This window comes from Nesoenas mayeri (genome assembly GCF_963082525.1).
Source record: "Nesoenas mayeri genome assembly, chromosome: 4".
Classification (NCBI taxonomy): domain Eukaryota; kingdom Metazoa; phylum Chordata; class Aves; order Columbiformes; family Columbidae; genus Nesoenas; species Nesoenas mayeri.
This window is the reverse complement of record NC_137540.1, coordinates 63,843,062-63,865,141: the sequence shown is the minus strand read 5'-3', so window position 1 is coordinate 63,865,141 and position 22,080 is coordinate 63,843,062. Positions and strand designations below refer to the sequence as shown.

Here is a 22,080-nt window from a genome sequence, read left to right as displayed (position 1 = left end):
TTTTGGTCTTTTTGGTTTTTTTGTTTGTTTGCAAAGCAGTATCAGCAAACAGAAGCAATTGCACCATAAACATGAGTAACCTCTAAATTATCCAGAATTATATTGAATGAAAATTTCCTTAAAGTCCCTTAGTTACCCTCAAATGACATAGTGTTAATAATTAGCTTATCATACTAAGCTGATTTCTCAGCGGCTTCAGTCTCCTGTTCAGATAGTTTCTCCTCTGACAGTACCGTCATCCACGGGGACACTGAGCGCGTGATGGTTTGTTTGGCCAGGTTGTAGTGGTTTATGACCGTGTAAAATTTCCCTCGAGCGCTGGAGTCTTGTTCAGAGTAGTAGTTTTCCAACCCAGCTGGAATGCATTGATTATTCTGAAAAGAAAATCCATCACATAGATTACAGATACGGTCCCACACACACCAAAAGTGGGTTAGTTTTTTTCCCTTTAGCCTAAGCCAATATTCACTTTGAGTCAAGATGCAACACACAGCAATTAACTACAGCATTGTCCTACTGCGTTCCAAATGTTCTACCCTGCAAGCCTTAAACTACTCATGTGTTTGCCAGGAAGACCAATCTGGGTTCATGTGCCAGAATAATTAACATACAAGAAACACGCTTGCCAAAAATTATTTTTAGAAGTCCTCAATCTCTAGTTCAAGCCATATTTTGCTGCTTTTTCCTCCCCACCTCGTTCTGACTGTTTGGGCTACTATTACAGATTTCTGCGCTCTACCATTAGAGCTCCAGGCCCTTCAATACAGTGTTTTCCATCTGAGAAACAAACTAATACCGATCTACTGGTGCCAAGGTACGAACAGTTTTATAGCCCAGTAAATGAGACACACAGGGAAAACACTGTGGGTGGCCAAGCTTGTGCACCAGTGTGCACACACATGCAAAATACTTCACTCTTGTTTGTCAGAGAGATGTAGCAAACAGCAGGCTTTTAAAAATCTACCTTTAGCTGTGGGACTACATTATTTAATTTCCCACAGTTTAACAGCACTATGTAGAAAGTGCTGGATGCTCAGAGCTTTTCAAAGAGAATTACCTGATTTACAGAGTCAAACACCCCCGTAGTAAATACATTTATCTCACATTTATCTCAATCTTATCTCACATTTAGTTTTCGGTTGGCTTGTCTTTGTCAAAAAAAAAAAAAAGAGGAAAAAAGGGAGGGGAAAAAAGGAAGAAGGAAAAAAAAAAGTGGCATAAATAAGCACCAGTAACAATAGTTTCAAATGGTTTAAATAATGAGGCAAAAAATGACTGGGGGAAGATCCAACAGGCAGTCCTGGCTTAATACAAATTTTGCATCCTAAAAATGTTAGAGTGAAAAAAAATAAATCACCCAAAGGTATGGAGGAAAAGAAGACTTGTCAAAACAGGCCTACAGGCAGCCTGATGAACCCGCCTGCCCCTGGCAAACGTGATCTCGTGGCAGTTCGCTGAGGGAAAAGTCGCTGTCACAAGACCAACTGTCCTCCCATGGAGTTCCCAGCCCATGGGTCCCCACCTGCTGTGTGACAGAGGCCTCCACGTGTGTCAGACTCACAACAGCGCCCAAAGTTACCACCCCCAGCCAGGTTCAGTTCATTATGTTTTGTGAACTCAGCAGCCAGGACAAATCCTCCCTCGCAGTTTTGCTTGAAGCAGCACTACAGAGCAGATGGGATTTAACCCCAGCTAAGCTGACACTTGTGCCTATTTAAGTGCCTGCTTAAGTCAATGGAGGTTTCCCTGTGGTCATAATCATCGTACGTGCCGGCTGCAAGATTGGAACCTAGATTTAAAAAAAATAATCCGGGAATATGGGATAGAGTTGTTTGATATGCATGTTCAACTACGCCAACCATGCTATCTTCCGGAAGTGTTATCTGTGCTTTATCTAGGATAACTGACACTACTTCTGACGTGGTAAAATGACTAAGAAATACGCAGACACAGCCATCTTCCTAGTGATTACCTCACCCAGTCATGGGATATAGTCACAATTCTAAATATTTTAAATGGAGAAAGGAACACTATCCATTGACTTACGAAATCTGCCAAGGAAATTCAAGCAAATATAATTATTAGTGCTGAAGACAAGCCAAGATTACTGCCAGTCCAAAAAAAAATGCCACAGAATCTTGTATTGGTTTTCAAAGCAGTTTGCTTTGTAACAGGCAAAATGACTCAGTAATGTTATTTTTTGTAGTCGCAAACAGGCACAACATCTGACAGAAGAGCCTCAAGAAACACACAGCAGAGTTTCCATCTTGACTGCGTTTTTGCTCCTGGGGTTTCATCCTTCTAGAAAACACAGGAGAAACCTCCCCTTTGACTCACTGCTCCCTTTGTGCTGCCCAAGGAGAGCCCCTTTGATCAGCCCCTACCCAAGGCAAGCCATGCAGCACTTGGGAGTGACCAAGCAATGGAAACTGGAGCCAGCCCTCATCCTGCCACTTGCCTGAGACCTTCAGCTTACACAGAACATTCCTCTCCATCCTTTTTATTTGTTCCCGTGGTTCCCAGGTGAGAGAAGTCATAAGGAAAGTCATGAGATAAAACTGGGAAGCTCCTGAGTGAGTTGCCAGTCTCTTGTTTCCCTCACAACCATTTTGTTCCAGAAATTAGTTATAGGTTAAGGCTCTGGATGCCTGAGTAAATCCTGGTTGCCAGTCTATATCTGTATTAAGAGGACTCCTTTTGCTCCTTTGACATAAAGACCCCAGTGGTATTTACTTATAAATAGTATCTTCAGTCACATTAACTTTGCTGGGTCAGTAATTCCAAACTTAATAGATGACAGTGTTGTCTTTAATGCAAGCAAACCACTTCGTTGCACTGTCCATGAGTCTGACAGAGCACAGGTGCTTTGGCAAGGAAAGCTGAAGAGTAAGAGATGCAGCATGGAGCACAGTGAAGCCCTGGAAAAACTCCTCCAGGATCTAAGTGCACTCTGGTCTTTGAGGAAACTCCAGCACTGGGGCTGTGTCAGAAAGCCTGAGCAAGCACATAATTGAGGCTTGAGCAGTTTAAGATTGCTATCCAAAGGCAAATAAGCACCTTTTTAAGCACACCTTCAAGCTCTGGATGCACAAGACAGCAGAAAAGGCTGAAAACACCAACACCTTTAGAACTGCTCCATGTATGAGAGGATCAAAGGAGAGGAGAGTGAGTGTGAGACACAGCTGCAGGAGCTCAGCCTGTGTGCAGCGATTCTGATGGCACCAGGGCTCCTGGGGCAGGGGACACCTCTGCCCTACACCAGGAAATCACATCAGCATCCAAAGCCAGGGGACATCCAGGCCACAGAACATGGCATGAAGCCAGTCCACGGAGACACTGGTCACAGGGTGACAGACTTCTTCATCTCTAGAGACATCTGTGCCAAGCTATGCCATGACATATTACAGATTCTCCCCCCCCGTAAAAAAAGAGATGTAAAGGCAACAAATAGAAATTCATGTCAGCCCTGCTAGTTTCAGGCCTTGTGTCATTTGCTAACATATTTATCCTGTAAAACTCTCAAGAGTGACATGACCAAAGACGCTGTGCCTCCTGGCATTATGCCATCAAGCACTTTGGAAACAGCCTCCACAAAACCCAGCACGGGGAGAGAGTACCAGGAGCGCGGCCCTGTGTGTTGCTGCACCTTAAAAACGAAGTGACAGGACATTCTGCCCGACTTCTTTCTCAAACACAGGGCCCTAAGGAGAAAAACGCAACCTGATCCTCTTCACAGTGAAACTTAAATACAGGTAAGAAACTGTCCTCCCGTTACGTGTTTGTGACACTGGGAAGAAAGGATAAAATAATCCAGAAGGCTGCAACTCAAAGGAGGGGACAACATGGTATGAAATGAAGCAGAAGCAGCAGACTGTCACTAGACTAAAGACAGGAGCACGTTAACTGCCCCGTCCATATCCCAAATTGCTCAAAGCCAAGAGAGAACTTATTAAAAAAAAAAAGACTACTGTCCCATGAGCACAGGGGGTTTCAGTGCTTGTCTAACACAAAAAAAAAAACAAACAGCAGAACCAAAAGCTGCATCTCCCCAGTTGCAACCAAATGTTCTAACCACAGCATCTTTTGCCCTTGACCCAAGGGAAAGCAGTAACCTAAAACTGAATGCTTGGAGCTAAGAGAATCCAGCAGCGCAGCACTGATTGTAACTTTGGACTAGATTCTTGTGAGATATTTATGTGCCTGAAGTGACAGAGTCAAGAGTCCAGAACAGGATCGTTAAGAAGTGCTGAGGCAGCCACTCCATCTTCAGTCCTTTTGAAGATCATACCAGGTACTCATTTGATTCATTACACAACTAAATATTCTTTAAAAATTAGAGGGAAGAATGCCATCATCACTGCTACTTTTCTTATCTAATTACAGCCAAGCTCAACTCTGCTAAATTTACAACTGAGAAATCAATGTTACCTTCCTGACTGTCAGCCCAGGTCACAGCTGAGGAGCCAGCAGGACCATCTCGCACGAACGAAGTGAGCCCCATCGTTTTACCCTTTCTGGCATCACTTTTGGCCTGTGGCAGTAGGGCCTGGAGATCACTGTTCTAGAACACAAAGTTCTTTCTACAAAAATAACCCTAAGGTAACTCTGCTACTCTTAATGAGAACATCACTCTACTGTTTCTTTGACACATATTCAAGAGTATTTTTTTTTCCTCCAGGTTTTATCATTCCCTTCTTTCCTAAGAGACATGAATTTAGAGGAACAAGCAACATTAAACCGTAAGACCCAATAAAAGAGCGCTTCGTCCAGACAACTGCAGATGCAGTAGCTTTGAAGGACACTGGTGCTGGGACTTCTGCTATATTTTCAATGTTTAAAGCATTAGCAAAATAACAACATTATGAAAACTGTGTAATAGTACAACCTCAATTATAAATTAAGCAGAAAGAAACATAGCAGGAAGTACACTAACCTATGAAAAGAAATACAAATTTCTATGCAATACAGCATGACTTAATCAAGGTTATGCAGAAAAAAACACAGAGAATATTACAGTGTTGTATTTTTCTAGAATAGGTATGCAGTTTACCTTGAAAACAAATCCTTCTGGACAGGTATGATCATACTTGTAAACCTTGTAGACTACCAGAAATACAACACATGTTAAGAACGCAAGGGCAAAAAGGACCAGCACAGTTACCTGTAAGGAAAAATAAAACATGCTCATGTTAGTAATGCACTGCTTATTGTATTGCTGTTTGTTACTGTAGGCAGCAGAAGCCAGCTATGAATGCACTCCACAGTAAAATGAGGCAAAGGATAAAACCAGCTTCTTAGTTATTGAGGGAGAATAGAGAAGCAGCACGTCAGTGCTTCTGCCTCCTCTTCCTCGGAGAAGGCGGCAGATGATCTGGTGAGCGGCCCATTGCCTCCGCCCTGCAAGGCTGGCTTTGGTTGCGCTCCTGTTCAGCGCACATGTGAAGCCAGAAGGACACACTCAGGTAGTTTGGGTCCCCTGCTTTCTCAGTATTTGGACGATGTAAGTGCAGCTTGTGTCAGCTGATAAGCACACTTGTTCTCCCTGCGCCTGTCCAGGAATGGAGCCAGGTGACAGTAAGTTAGCACAGGTGGCATCCAGATTATACCAAGGTGACTCTACAAAGGCAAGGAGAAAGTAATGTCTGCCTGCTCGTCAGGATGAAAGTTCATTGCACCTGCTATAAATGTATGGATAGTTATACCAGCAGTCTGCACGCTTGGTTGCTCAATGCTCCTTAATTTATAGGTTGAAACAGCTCATCATCACACAGAGGCTGTACAGGAGCAGCTCACTGGCCAGCCCACGAGGGAATACAGCATGTTCACCAGAGGGCAAGCTGCAAGGAATTCTGTTCCAACTCCCCCCGCAGCAGCCACAGAGAAGCTGTTACAGATGCACGACAGGGCAGTGACTTTTCACCGTGCCCTGAGGTACCTCTCTGGTCCTGAATTTGGGCTGGTAGAAAACCCAAGACACACCTTCAGCTTGATCTGAAATCACTGCCAGGATCAAGCTAACCTGTCCCAGGAATAAACCCTGAGCAGCTGCAGACCAGCAGCCTTTCAGGTGAGACAAGAGACAAGTATCTCTAGAATTACCTCACCCATTCACATGAGGAAACACAGAATTTAGGCCTAGCAGTTACACTGCAAAGCTCCCTAATTCAGACTCATTTTTGTGGAAGGTGTGAGCTGAGCAAATAGCATTCACTACTTGGGGGAGTGTGTCAGATGTGTGTTTTTATTATTCTAAAGCTTCTACTGATAGACAAATAAGTAGCTCAAGGAGATTACAGAGTAAGAGTGGTTGAGGGGTTTTTTTGGGCCAGTTAGAAAGAAGCCAACATGTGCTACAGCATAAGGAACAGTAATAAACAGAAACAAACACGATAATGCAATTAATTAATTTAAACAAAGTATAATATGATGAAAATTTTGAAGGAAGATGACTAAGCCAGCTATATACACCTCCTAAAAAAAGGAACTTAGGCACATCAGTGTCAATTATGCAAACAAGAATAATCGTATTTGAGAAGCAAAAAGAAATTGTAGCTTTGCCTCTTGGTGAAAAACCACCACCACACACTCCCCCTTTATCATAAACCCCAGAACTAATAGGATTTGCAACACTGCAAACTATGTGCAGCAGTGAATACACTGAGGACGGAAATGAACTTGTAGGGACTTATACTGGGGAAGCAAACTTGACCATGGGCAGGTAACAGTGAGTGCTGAATTTCCTTGCTGAAACAAGGTTGGAGAGTATCGGGTGCTGCTGAAACCAAGGATTTATAAGGATTTTTGTTAGATGGAAAATAAGAAAAAAAAAAAAAAGGAGGGATGAAAGAGAGGCAGGGAGAACCACAGATCAGAACATAATTTAGGAGAAGAAATGTAGATATTACTGTAAAAATGCCAATACAAATGAGACATGAAGCAAAGGACCTTTCTGGTTAATAGCAACATCTTCAGTTGCTCAGAACAGTCACTGGATTACAACAAAAAAATAATATTCTTAATCACCCTCCAAAAACCTCACACTGACATCAATTTTCAAATCCAATTAGTCTTTTCCCACATTTATTACTCGTTTGCATACACAAAGGTTAACAGGAATAGATTGCTCTTGTCTTGCTAACCTCATATTTTGTGCTCACATGTCCCATGTCTCAGTATATCCCCCATGAATCCAAGAGATAAAGTACATTTTCCTTTCTGGTCACTCTCTGTGGCCCAGTTTAATAATGAACAACATAACCCTCTCCCATCCTGGCCAAGCCATGCCCCAGCTCAGCCCTTCTCACGTGTTTTCAATGAGGCCTCTCCCTTTTCTACAGTTCTCTGGGGCCCCTTCCCATATTTTCTCACCTATCTCACCCACACACAAGGCCCTTCATCCTCTCTGGCTTGGCACAAACCTCACGTCCCATCTTCCAGTGTTTTCCCCTTCCCATAATTGTAACAAGCCTCATTCTCTCTTGTCCCACCAAAACTCTCCTTGAACACCAGGCTCTAGAAAAACTGACATTTCTCCCAAAGTCTGCAGTTCCCCTTGGGGCTCCTTGTCCCACCTCCCTAACCCCTTGCTGACAAGTCCCACACACTGCCAGTCTCACCCTGCCCAGGGTCCACCTGCCCCACAGACCATGCCCATGCCCCTGCGCAGGACACAGCCCTGCAGGCCTGGGGGGCCACGGGCTCGAGGCCTTCTCCTCCAACAGAGCTCCAACTGCACTGAGCAGTGGTGGAGCATAAGGAACCAGAAAGGAGGGAGCACTCCTCAGCCTGCCCAGCAGCTCTGCAACACACACACGGCCCTGTCCAAGTTGTAGGTTTTGGGTCATTCACTTCTCACAGACTCATAGTGTATGCTATCCCGTTCCTTCTGCTCTGGCAGTCATTGCTCTCTCCCTGAGAGAAGAAACAGACAAGAGAGACTAGGAAGTGGGGACAGAAAAAGATAAAATCCAGATGGAATTATTGCTGAGGCTTCCCACACCCTACAAGATATATTGTACACAGCCTTGCAGAAGAGCTGCTCTCTCTAGGAGTACAGGCTTGTGACATGGGACACAGACACCAAGCAAACAATTGCTATGGTACAGATCGACTCAGCTCACATCTGTCTCCTCCACAGATAGGTGTAGCAGTTTAAAATGCTTTAAAATGCTTTGAGACTTGAGAATATTTTTCAACCATATTCCCTGGCCATCATGCTAGCAAGGGAATAGTAGAATTATAACATTATTTCCCAGTCATAACCATTTTGACATACAAATGGGGCCTCAGGAACATACTGCAAAGCTAACAAGCTATTTTGTAGCTGAGGCCAATTAGACGATAGAAAAATATTTGCATTTCCACAATCACTGCAGGATCACTCCCTACAAGGCTCTGAAACTGTTTTGGAAAGTAATTATTTTCTTAAAGAGGTCAAAAGCCCAGTGTTGTGCAGATTGCTGGAGCCTGGCAAGTTGCAGATCCATAGCCTCAGGGCAGACTTGCTGCGACATGGAGCATTTACCTGTTTCAGTGACCTGCATGGAGCTGTGACTTCTCACTGCTCGTTCATGTCCAGCATGGTTCTTCCGTTGCCACACAGTAAAACACTGGGAAATGCTGTCAGGGCTCCTTCATCATTCTCATGGAATTTTTTTTCTCACTGTATTTCCTAATGTTATTAATTTCAGTATTAACATGTAAATTTTTATTCTCATTATCTCCAATAATTTGCAATCACACTCCATTTGCAAATCCCTAATCAAGTAAGCTCTTGTCTCCTTTCTATTAGAAGAAAAGCTCCCTTCTCTTACCATACTTCAGGATACAAGTAACTTCAATTCAGATAAAGGACAGTTGCACATGAAAATGACACAGACGAAATAAATCCCTCACTGGATTCCAATGTGATCCCAATCACCTGTTAATTCAACCCACTTCTCCTTTATAAGCTCAAAATCCTTCTCTTCCTTCTAACAGCCTTTTTCCTCCACTCTCATAATAACCCACTGATGGTCCACAATTGTCAGATCCCCAGGTTCACTCTTGACCTTGGAGCAGTCAGATTCCCCTGCGGGTAACACAGCACAGCCCTACCTCCCTGCCTCACCTTGAGCCCTCTCCTCCCAGATGCCTTTCAGAAATAAAACCACAGCAAGAGTGAGAGCAACAAGCTGCTCTAGACCACAAGCGCTACCATGTTACTTTATTGCTCTCTTTGAGGGCAACTTTGCACACTCACTATAAACAAAAGTTCTTCTCTTCTCTGTACTGGGGCACTGGCAGCAGCTTGCCCTCCTCATTCAAGGTAGGAGAGGATGCAATGCACACACAAGCAGCACTCTCCATCCTTCTAGAAGAAAATCTTGAATGTCTTCTCGTGGCAGCCAGGTGGCTGAGCGCAGGACCACACACAGTGGGAGCAGGAGTCTTCTGAATTACTATGATCATTCACAGTCATCTGCATCCTGCAGAATTCCAAGGTGCCTGTCACACCACAGGAGTGATGGGCTTTTAAAATACTTGTTATGAGCTAACTACAAGATAGCACAAACAACCGTTTCTTTTAACTAGGAAGTCAAAGTGTAGTTTTGTTTTCATCTTGAGAGTGTCCTTTCAAGCTGGTTTTAAAGGGATCTGGCAACAAAACTATATGAACAGAAAAGATGACAAGATATTATGTATGTGGCAGATTTTTTAATAGATTGAAAGTGAAGAGCAGAAGAAGGACAATGTCTAGCCAGAAGCCATTACAGTAATCAGAATGAGAGATGACTAATGAATGAACTAAGTGTACTCACAGCAAAAACACCTGTCTTCAGATGGTAAGCATTTAGCCGAAACTCACCAGATCTGACAACTACACTAACATGTAAACAGCTCGTGATAAAGCCTTACCATCACAACCTGTTACATCTTCCCAATCTATCCATCCTGCTTTGCTACAGCAGCAGAACACTGCAAGCTATTTTTCCTCTGCCTTGCTACTGCAGTCTCCTCCCTCCTCACTTCATTAACATTTATTATGCTCCCCTTTTAATCAAGCCAGAATATTACAGCAGAATTATCAATTGCACCAACCGCGCCTACTTCTCTTCAAATCCCTTTCTGGCTCCTGTCCCTTTCTGAGCAAATTACAAGCCCTGTTTTTCAAGGCATCCACAAGTCTTCCCATTTTGCTCCTCTTGGCTCCATCTTCTTCCATTTTGCCTGTATCCCACTGTCCCACTAAAGCCCAGATGCCATCTGTTTTCCCTCTGCCTTCAATCTCCACCTTTCCCATCCTGCCTCCTCCTCTTGATGGAAATTATTTTATTAGCCCACTCTCAGTGTGCTGGTCTGCACCACCTTCCTTCATGCTTTTCCTTCCATCACGCACCTTTCAGCACACAAACCCACCGAGGAACATTCCTGTTATGATGAGAAGTGGAACTAAAGTGGAACTAACAAGACATGCAGTAATTTTCACTACTCAATCACTGACACTTGGTCACATCTCATCTCTGCTCTACATCTGTGCATTATCTATTTGAATTGCAGCTTCTTGAGAACACAACTTTCATTTCTGATTTGCCTGTGAAGTGCTGGGCACAGATTTAGTGCTAGCACCAAACAAAAAGAGCAAAGACATACATTTACAGAGCACCTTTCATCTGAAGTGATTTACAACCAATTTATGCTTTGCTCACCAGTATGAAATGCAAAGCCCTCTGGGATGAAATACAGCAACTCTGCACAACCATTTAGGACAGGAAATTAAGATTATTGCGATCCAGTTTAAACTCCAAGAGAATTTTAGGCAAGCAGACTGTAATTACAATAGATTGAGTATAGCTACATCTCACAGACTAGAATTTGTAAAACATCACACTGACTTCCCTGCAAATGGCCGTGACCTCCATTTCACCTCTCTCCACTAAAATCCTGCATCTCCAGCTACACAATGCCCTCTGCCAGTGTGCTAGAGAACACTGAAATCAGCTCTCCACTTCCCCTAACATTCCTGCTTTTCAAAAATTATTTCTGGGCCTATCCCTAGAAGTTTACATGAAAGATACATCTGAAACAGTGCACTGAAGGAATATGAGACGTTCGATTTGAAGTAAATGGCAACATGAAAGAAAAAAAAGGAACATTCCCATCTATAGATGCAACACTTGACTAATTCATTCACAGAGCAACCTGAATTGCACAGAACAACTTGGTAAATTTCCCACGCACACCATGGGAACATAAATACATATACAAGATGACCAGTGACTCAAAAGACAACCAGGTGCCTCATTTCAGGACAGTATTTCCAGCATTACATGCCATGTTTAGCTATATGACTGGTATCTATCTATTAAACTCATCTTCTTCATCAGGACATTCCCATCAAACCTCTGTGCTCAATGATGATAGTTTTGGGGTAGACTGTACAGAAAAAACAGCAGAAATCAGAAGACTGTCCTTCTCAGAGATAACGAAGAGGAAAGGAGAACTGGCTTGGATGCTTACCTGGAGATGACTGGCAGGAGCAGCTAGAAAGGCAGACAGATTCATGAAAGACAGTAAGTAAAAAGAAGCTACAGACCCAGTGCTTATTAACAGCAACACTGCAAGAGAAAAGAACCAGCCTGCAAGGGAGTCAATTAATGACACCTAAGGGAGATACTGTTAGACAAAAACAGGTTAACAAGGCAGTGGCCTTGAGAGTCTAGCACTGTGGCTTAACACAGCTGTTCACGACAGCATTCCCATCTTCCACCACACAGCACCATATATTAGTTTTTTTAACTATAGAGATGTGAGGAAGAAGTTCAAGAAACCCTGTGGCCCTAAGAAATTGTTACCTTCCCATACCAACCCAGACAATATTACTGAGGCCAAGAGAAAGGCTGGAAAGGTTACTACGGAAGAGGATAGGCTATGTGTTACATCTGGAGAGACCCAAAATATGTTCCGTGTCACTAGTGTCCCTGGTTCTGCTCCAAGAAAAGGATTTTGAATGGATACAATGGCAGAGGACACCTAAAGCAGAGCAGGGGAGCTGCTGTTAGCCATCCACTTTACTTAAATCTTCCAGCTTCAACTGCAAAATAATTCCTTTTAGCCAAAAATTTAGCAGGAGGACTGACAATGTCGTATCAGGGAATTATCAAACTTTTTTTAAAAATGGAAAAACGACAGTTGCCATGCAGAGCTTTCCCTTACATCAACTGTTTTAAAATAGCAGTTATATTGAAAGAAGAATCTCTTCTATTTTTTCTTGAAGTAATAAAGGAAGAAATCAAAGCCAGGCAAATGCTTATACTTGTGAGCAACTTTAATCCTGTGAGTAGTTCTACTGAAGAAAACAGGACTACTCATGGCAGTAAGTACCTGTCAGCACTACATGACAGACACAGAATATACTGAAAGAAGCCATATCCTGTGCAGGAATCAGCTGACATCTCACGCACCTAACAGACTCTGTAAGGGGGAGCAAAGAGGTACTCAACACACAGAGTAATCACATAGAACCTGAGAAGTATTTTCCTTGTCTCTGATTATTTTTACAGCAATAATAACCATTGACATTACCAAGAACAACAGGCAAACAAGTCTTGAGGCAGAAACACGTTTTAAAGGATACCTCTTTAAGACAGACCAAAAATGGAATATTTAAATGTAAGCTGCATACATTTTTTTTCAGCCTTAAAATGGCCAGGTAAAACTGCAAGAACTGATTTTGAAAGGAAATCTCGCTTCCTTTTCCATAACCTCATGGAGACACTTCAACAACTGCTTGCTACTTTGATAGCACATGGCTTGCACCATATGGTCTTACCACAGAAATAAGCTTGAGGCTTTGGCACTGCACTTCAACATATATAGAAATGTCAAGGATAAAGTCTGAAGAACTGAATTGCCTTTGAATAGAACCAAAGGGTTTAAGGCATACCACAGCCTGGGTTTATTTAAGGGCTTGAAATTTATTTGGAAACACAGGTGTTTGTTTTCAAAATACTTCTGAATGTTCTTTATTCAGGTTTCCCCAAAGACAGAAAAATATCTCATGCTTTGATACTGCAAACATTTTTTAAACGGCTGTGTTTGTGCACAACTGTCAACCGTAGCCCAGTTCAACGGGTGTAAGAACAGACATCCACTACAAAATCCCACTGCTCTGCCAATGGTGGAGGCAAAGGTTTGGCCTTGGGTAACTGATACCATCAATTTTCTCCCACAATAGCTTCCTATGTCCTGATTCACTAGACTGCTTTGAAATGACACCTCCAGCCATGTTGTGTTGTTCTGTACAGTGGACAGGAGAGACAAAGCTGCCTCGTTCAAAGTTGCTTTCCAGATGTGAAGGACCAACTCCACCCATTAGCTTATACTGTTCAAAAAACAAAAGCACAACTTCTATTTCTCAAGGAAAAATAATCTTCAGTGAAAAAAATCACATCATCTTTGGTGTGGTTAGTGCTATACAAATAAATTAAGACAACAGGGTTCTCAGAATCAGGAAGTCTTCACGTTCTTCTGACATATTCTGATTTGAATTCAGAATGTAGCTTCATACAGGAAAATTATACTTGCAGTTTTCTTTGTAAACATACTCAGCTCTGTTGTAATAACTGTGGTAATGTGGATTGAATGCAGAAAATATGTTTTATAATTTCTTATTCAGCCAGCTGCTAAAACACCAAATGATCTACATGACATACGCACATGCTGGAGCTGTTTCATTTGTTATAATGTATAATTTCTCAGGAAGAACAGCTTTAGATGATCTGCACTGCTGAATCCCAAAAATGCAATCTGCTTTGTCCTTACTTAAGAAGCACATCTTAGAATACACATGTGAATTATCTGTAAATATGACTGACTGACTTTTTTTATTTTTAGCACAACATTTGGGCTGTGTCTTGTGGCAAGCTTATGCATCGGTGATGTACATTATTAAAGTCATTAAAATGGCATCTGAAGCTTTTTTCATGAACACAAGCCAAAGTCAATATCTCACCAGTTAAATAATGCATTTCATAATTACAGCAAATATTTAATTTTCAAACAAATATCCTTTTACTCTCTCAGAATCAACAGCAGCAGTTAACATGATGGTTCACAATTAATAAGGACCCAGGAGAAAACCTCACAATATCAGTACTTTTCATCTACATATTTATGAAATTTCATCAATTATTAATGCAATATTTACTACTGGAAGTGGTGAATATGACAATCATCCCTTCTGGAAAACCAGTCAGTTCTCTTTAAAATGTTGCAAGCAGGGTAATTCAATTCTAAAATTGCTATATAGAGATTAAGGGACATTTTTAGGACCTGGATGTTCTGCATTAAACTATTGTTTTCAATTAACTGAACCACGATTTTCCTGATTGATCAACCCCCACACTCTTCTTCAGAAGCCTAGACTTAAAGCTAGCGTGAATCACCCTGCAATTCCCAAGAGATACCGAATCTTACTGAAACCTCTCTCTGATGCAGTAGTTACCTAGCAGCAAAACCTAGCAACCCTGTAGTATGAGATTAATCCCAGAGCGATCATCATAAAGTAATATCTAAAAGACATTTTATTTAAGTATGCCATCCAAAGGTACATAAAAATGCAATGCAAAAATGCTCAGGCTTCTAACTGTTCAGCTACACAAATTAGAAAAGAGTACCCAACAGCACGAGCTGTGTATTTGTTGTTCAGCAAGGTCTCATTTGCTCAGCTCTTCCAAAAAAGACAGAAAGAACCCAGATCTACAAAGAGATGTGCAAAACATTCAGATGCGTGTTCAAAACCCTTCCTCATCTACAATTTGATGTTCAAGCAATGAAATCCCTTAGTACTTACAGCTGGTGGGTAAGTGCAGAATTGTTCAGGTATAGGTTCTGCTCAGTTGCTTGGAACTGAAGTCCTAGCACGATACTCAAACTAACCACTTTCTCCCCTTGCTGTTCTACTATGTAGTAAGCATTTTTGGATCACCTTAGTGTGGCCAGGACACACATAAAAGACAGAGCTAAGACCTCCTTTTTCTGAGCTGTCCATCTGCACCTTACACAACAGTATAACATGCACAAGCCTCACCTGAGAAGAAGGGGATTACTCTCAAGGACTGGTACCATGGTGCCAGGAGGAGAAAGACAGAACATCAGTCGGAATGTAGCATCTCCCCTAAGGGATGGGATGTCCTTGCTCCAAATCAGGGAATAGAAAAACTGGAACTGGCTTTCTCACCTCCTTAGTAAACCCCTGCCAGACTCCCTAACATCCCTTACTAGCATCTGGGGTGCTTCCCCACACAGCTCACTAGGGACCCACATGCTCCACTGTATGGCTGAAGACTCCACCAGGTGACCTGCACTTAAAACATTTGTCCTGGCAACAATCTGAAAAGTTCCTTTGCAAATGTAGCCTAAAGCATCTAACCATCCTAGAGCCTTCACATTGTTTGTTCAGCATGCTTCAACTCCACAGAGAGCTGTACACAGTCTTCCAAGGGTAGCCTTGGGCCTGGGCAGCTTTTAGAACAGGTACAACAGAACTAGAAGCTTTGGGTATGCCCTAAAACTCCTACCACAAAGCAGAGGTTATAAGTGTACAATATAAAGAGACTCCACATATTTACTGTAACTCTGTATTTTTCCTTCATGCTAAACGTTAGGCTTTCCAAATGTCTTTGTACTTGTGCACTGAACAGTGTGGTTTCCTGCTGTTTAAAAATGCTTTGGCATCCTTAGGTAAGATGCCAAATTAGCTGCACTGAAGAGCTGTAGTCTTCCTTTGTTAGGAGAACAGGTAGGAAAGCATGAGCTGAAGTATCAACCTCCCTGCTTTGCTTTACTTACGGAGCAAGAAAACCTACCATTCAGTGAGAAGGGGGAAAGGAATTAAATCCTTGGACCAGTTAAGCTCTCAGCTTTCCTCTGGGACTACTGAAGGGAGTAACAGGGGTCTAGAAATTAAAGAGTAAATGTAAGTCAGATTCTTGCTGAACTGCCATCTGCCATTAACAGTGGTCACCAAGCCGTAAGATACAACTGGACCATGAACACTGATAGCAAAAAGCTCTGGTATACCTTCCTGAGCTGCCAAGTCATACATTTAACTATAAGAAAATATATCATCAACAATGACAGTGCTTTTAAGAGAATGGTTTGGCCATGAGGAAAAATAAAAAGCCAAAAAGAAAACAAATACTCCTGTGGTTTGAGTCCTTAAAACCCTAACGGGAGCTTTATCCATGCCTTGAGAGCTACCTGTGTGCAGCCCACAGACCCTAGCCAGCCACATTCTGAAACCCACACACTGACAGAAGTGCCTTCTGAATTCATCTGCCAGTGAGAGGTTACAGCAATAACGCTGCGATATTTGCTTTTGCTTCTAATTGCCAAATACTGAACTACTGCAAGGTTGAATTTTTTTTCATGTCCATATATATCCCCAACAGCCACTCTGTTAGTTATAGCCACTTTTGACTCCCATCAGCAACTGATTTTAAGCACTTCTGTGAGCACAACCAAGTCATTAATGTCTTCAGATAGCACCGCTTACCTTAAATCTTTCTGAAACCCCTTCAGTGATGCTGATTGTGAATTCAGCTATTTTAGGAGTACGGAACTTTCCTTTCTTGCGATCAGGTTCATATTCTGTTTTCGTTTTGACCACAACCTTTAAAAAAAATAAAAAAAAAAAAAGCTGTCAGCTGAAACTAACCACAGGAATCTTATTTATTCAATAACTCTTATTTTACCTGCTTACAAGTGCATCTAGCACAGTATTCTTTTTCCCCCACTCTGTCTAATCCTTCTTTGGAAGCTGTAAGCTGTTAGTTGTTTTTCCTGCACAGTAATCATCAACAAAATTATCCCTCAAAGTGGTTTTGATGGAACTACGGGAATACTTGTTCATTTTTTTCAGCTGCGGTGGTCCTGTGCTGCTATACTAAGCAAGCATCTACTTAGTTCAAATCCAAACCATGAAGCTTCCCACTTTGTTTGAAAACAGCCACCTCCATTTGCTTCAGGAGATCCCACTAATGGGATTTCCAACTGGAGACCAATAGGATGAGACTGCTATCAAAGAGTGTCTATAGAAATCTAGCAGATGATGATGCCACCAGCAGCCATGTTCTCTGACAGCAGGATTTTGAGTTTAAAAGTCAAATGACCCGCCCAGGTGCTATGCACTATGTGCTAGACTAAAGCTCTTGGCACTCTTATTTTTAACATCTAACTTACGAATTATCAGCTGCAAACAGCAAGACGCAGACAAATGCTTGTGTTAATGAGATTTCTTGAAACACCCAAGGCTCTTTAACTTGATTTTATTCCTTGCTATGAGCTATTGCCCCCACCTACACTATTTAGCACCTTACCTGTATTCCTAAAATATTCATGATGTCAATCATATTGCTAGTGCTCTCCTAGGCATTCTAACTGCACAACATTTTCACATACCTAACCTATTTGCCTCATTTTTGTCTTCTACATTTTTTCATCATGTCTATCAAAGTATCACTCTCAAGGTAGGGTGCAGTTTATCGTACTGACAGTGCTATTAAGATTTGCTCAAATTTCTCTGTTGTTCCAAAGAATAAATATCTAGACCTTTTTAAAGTTTTAGAAACAGATTTATCCTGGGGTGTATTAGAAGGGGGGTGGTTAGTAGATCGAGAGAGGTCCTCCTTCCCCTCTACTGTGCCCTGGTGAGACCACACCTGGAATATTGTGTCCAGTTCTGAGCCCCTCAGTTCCAGAAGGACAGGGAACTGCTGGAGAGGGTCCAGCACAGGGCAACAAAGATGATGAAGGGAGTGGAGCATCTCCCTTATGAGGAAAGGCTGAGGGAGCTGGGGGTCTTTAGTTTGGAGAAGAGGAGACTGAGGGGTGACCTTATTAATGTTTATAAATATATAAAGGGTGAATGCCACGAGGATGGAGCCAGGCTCTTCTCGGTGGCAAACAATAATAGGACAAGGGGTAATGGGATCAAGCTGGAACACAAGAGGTTCCACTTAAATTTGAGAAAAAACTTCTCAGTAAGGGTGACAGACACTGGAACAGGCTGCCCAGGGGGGTTGTGGAGTCTCCTTCTCTGGAGACATTCAAAACCCGCCTGGACATGTTCCTGTGCGACCTCACCTAGGTGTTCCTGCTCCGGCAGGGGGATTGGACTAGATGATCTTTTGAGGTCCCTTCCAATCCCACACATAGTGTGATACTGTGAACCCATGGTATCGATAGCAACTACATTATTCTGAAATTAAGATTGTGATATTCACAGGTAGACAGGTACTGAAATTAAAGCTTTGGGTTCCCCTCACTTCCCTGTGAAAGGGTATCTAGAATGTGTAACTGTACCCAGACTCAGTACAACAAAGCTTATTAGACACTTTTACAGCATTATACACATACATGCAGGACATAGTCTCTAAACTTATTTCAGCTAGAATTAATAAGGTAACGATTATAACTATATAACTTCATGATTGCTAAACAGCAGCATGGAAATAAGCTGTCTGAAGATTCTGGAATGGTTTTTAATATTTTACTTCTCCTCTTCCCCCTTTATGTTGCATAATCTCAAATCACATTCAGCTGACACTGAACATACAGTTCTAACTGCTTGGTTATGTAATGTCTTCTTTTGTTTAACATACCTAAATGGGAATTTAAATCAGTTCATCCCTTTAATTTAGAAGCTGTCAAAATCATCAAATTCTCAGTGCTGCAGTCACTACTGTTCAAGAAGTTATGCTTCACTGCCATGCTGGAGCCTTGTAAGTGAATAATAAGCACAGATATATGAAGTATGTACTCCTTATTCATTATACATGAGTGTCTTCCTACTTCACAATTTGATCTGTGTGTCAGTCCTGACTTGATACTGTTTCTTTTCCTCACATCAGTTGCTGTGCTATTGCCTTTGAGTCTGCAGCAACCAGTGAAGACACACTGACATGACTAACCAGGCAGTTACAGAAAGAAGCCAATAGGACCAATAAATACATGATGGTTCTTTTCCCCTCTATGTCTGCAAAAGGAAATGAAAGCTAATATAAAAACAGATAGTGGAAAGAGTAGAAGAGCCAAGCAAATATTCTTTCATTTAAGCTTCTCGTCTAGTTGTACTTTCATTCTGGTTGAACTTCTGTTCGAAGCAAATGTTGTGAAGGTGGGAGGAGTTCTGCCCCACTCCAGCAGGAGCAATCAGGCTGGCACAGAACCTCCTGGGTTCACTACAGAGGCTCTGCTCCAATTAAACCCATTACTACACAGCTCCCTTGTTCAGACTTTTGCTCAGCAGTGCAGTAACAAATTCCTTTGGACCTTAGGCCTTGGTAATCGGTTATATCCAGTCACCAGTTGGCAGGCATATCAGACACAGTAAGACTTTACTTGTTTGAAAGCCTTTGGGTGCAATTTTGCCCTCAGTTACAACATTTACACCCATGTAACCGAGGGCAGAAAATGGACCCTCAGGCTCTCTAACAGCTGTTATGGCTTATTGCATTTATGCCTGCCAACCGGCCACCACACACAGCACAGAATGATGTTGATAGCAATTAAAATGGAGGTCACAAATTTACTTGCATTGCCTACAAGCAACACTCTACCGAGGCAAATTTAACAAGCTAAAATTCTTTACCCCAAGATAAGATTATGCAAATTATTTTGAGCCGTCAGTTTATCTAGAAGTAGAATTGAGCTCATGAGAGATACAATGCCAAAAATAAAAATCAGCATGAAGATACTACTGACCATTTTCCAGTTAAATTTTGTGTGTTCCAAAGACTGCAAAGCTTGTTTGCCAGATGTGTATGTGAGAAATGTGCAAGTAAACATCCTACTACAATAGGATACTGAAAAAACAGGGTACTGAAATATCTGAAAAAATATCCTACTACCTTACCTGTATCCTTACCTGTAATATCACTTACTGAATTCTATATTGTGAGAATAAACATATTTACAGGCTATCACATCACCTTCCTAAATCCTTAAAAGTAAATCCTTAGTAATCAAGCCACGTAATGAAGAATGCAGGATGCACATTTCCCTTCCAACCTGTAAGCAGCACGTTCAACTGTCCCCTTCCAGCTACAGAGCATTTGAATCATCTATTTGCTGGGTTTTGAACTAAGTAAATTGCCAAGGAGAAAACTCAGTGGCCTGTTTTAATCTCATTATTTCAGCTTGTCTGGGGCTAGCATTCATTTCCTACTGAAGCACACAGAAATCATGGAAGTTCTTTCTCTCTGTGGCCAGTCCGCACACGTACATCTTGCAGAGAAGTAAAGCAGTGCTTTATTCCCCCATTAGGGATGCATTTGCTGGACAAGGAAAATCCACGTCCTTCATGGAAAATACACAGTACCTTCCAGATACAAAAAAAGAAAGATACAGAATAGGAAGGGCTATGACAATAGAGCCTAGAGAAGCCTCATGCTTGCATCTGTATCTTTATATATTTCATACAGCAGCAATGAAATCTATATATGCTTATATGCAATGTAGCTTATTGCTAACGTTTCCCACTACTTTATAATGCAAATCACTTCTACTGGGTTTTCATCAGCTTAACTGTTAATTTTTTCCCCAGAGGGAACCAGCATGCCCTGAAACACCCCCTATTTCTTGCCATTTCTAAGCCGCTCATTACACATAACCTATTCTTTTGTTGTTTGCCTGAGATTTGGGTGTGATTCTCCAGGGTGGAAACTAAAGCCTACTGTACCTTATCAGGAGGTGGGAACTGGAGCTGATTGACATCCAGGGGTGTGATCAGGGGGATGGTGTCAAATCCATCCTCCAAAAGGGGCTGCTTTGTGCTCTTCTCGCTGAAATTATTCCCCAGTTTCACCATTCTTCCAGGATAGAGGGATTTTCTGCAGGCACGCACAGCCAAACACGCACAGAAATGCAAAACGTCAGAAACTCGGGATGCACCAGACCTTTCCCCAGCGCCCGAGGAACCCGAAATATCTTATGAAACGGGAAAAAAAAAAAAAAAAAAGGCGTTTGTCTCTGTGACTCGGTTACATGTTGGCGTTTTGGGAATAAGAACGATGTACAGCGCTTTTATTATCAAAGTTAAAAAGAAAAAAAAAAGCAAGAGAAAAAAAACCCACACAAACCACCAATAAACCAAAAGCACCCCAAATTCCGACACGTTAGCCTGATCCGAGCGATGACTTCCCGCACGGCCCCGGTGCGGCATCGCCCCTCAGCCCCGCAGGGAGGGCTCCGGTACCGCTCCCGCCCCGGCCTCTCGCCGCCCGCCCGGCCCCGCCGCCCCCGCAGCAGGGTCGTGGCCGGGGGACCCTCCGCGCCTCCCTCCCGTCGCGCCCCACCACGGCTCTCCCCTCACAGGGGCAAATGCGCCACGGCTCGCAGCCGTTCCGCAAGGGCCGGCGAGGTGTGAGGCAGCGGCCCCACCACTCACCGCCGCGGCTCCCGGCCCTTCCTCAGGGGGCGGTGAGGCGTCGTTCGGCCGCGGCCCGCGCAGCAATGGCGGAGCGGGGAGCGAGGTGGCGGCTCTGCCTCCGCGGGGGGACTCTGGGCGGCCGCAGCGCCTGGGCCGTGACGCAGCCACCGCCTGGCTGAGGGCAGCTCTGGAGCAGCAGCACAAAGGGGCCCCGCGGGGATGAGGCGGGCGGCTCCCCCCAGCCGGCTACTGGCGCAGCGGCAGCAGGTGGTGGAGGAGGAGGAGGAGGCGGCGGCGGGGGGACGGGACGCGCCGCCCTCCGCGCCCCTCCCCTGGCGGAGGCCGGTACGGTGCCGGCGCTTGTCCGTGCCCTGCGCTACCGGCGGGGGGCCGCCGCCCTGCTGCTCACGGCAGCCCCTTCTCCCTGAGGTAGGGCTTCCCGGCCGGGCTGCCCGCGCCCCAAGGGAGCCCCGGCGGAGTCAGTCTCGGTACCTCAGGCGGGGAAACCGCGATGGAGAGCCGGCCCCGGCCTCACCCCCTGGCCGACGGGGAGCCGGGGGTTCAGCACCGGTCGTTTGGCTTCGTCCTTAGCGCGTCTCCTTGTTTCCCTCAGTCGTTCCTGCAGGGAGAGAACGAGCGTGCTCGTCAGGACAGCGAGACCGAGTCTC

General features: G+C 43.4%; 1 protein-coding gene across 2 annotated transcripts; it reads right to left on the bottom strand.

Annotated features, from left to right (window-relative positions):
* Window positions 1–173: 173 nt before the first annotated feature.
* On the bottom strand, window positions 174–21,697 carry NSG1 (neuronal vesicle trafficking associated 1; the record flags this gene model as incomplete). Of its 2 annotated transcripts, XM_080344400.1 has the most annotated exons (4): window positions 20,723–21,697; window positions 16,538–16,654; window positions 5,051–5,161; window positions 174–374 (listed from the first exon to the last, which is right to left on the bottom strand). In XM_080344400.1, the coding sequence occupies exons 1-4, from the start codon at window positions 20,849–20,851 to the stop codon at window positions 174–176; spliced, it is 558 nt and encodes a 185-aa protein (XP_080200526.1). In that variant the 5' UTR covers window positions 20,852–21,697. The 2 variants fall into 2 exon arrangements, with proteins under 2 accessions (XP_080200526.1, XP_080200527.1); XM_080344401.1 differs by lacking the exon at window positions 16,538–16,654.
* Window positions 21,698–22,080: the final 383 nt, after the last annotated feature.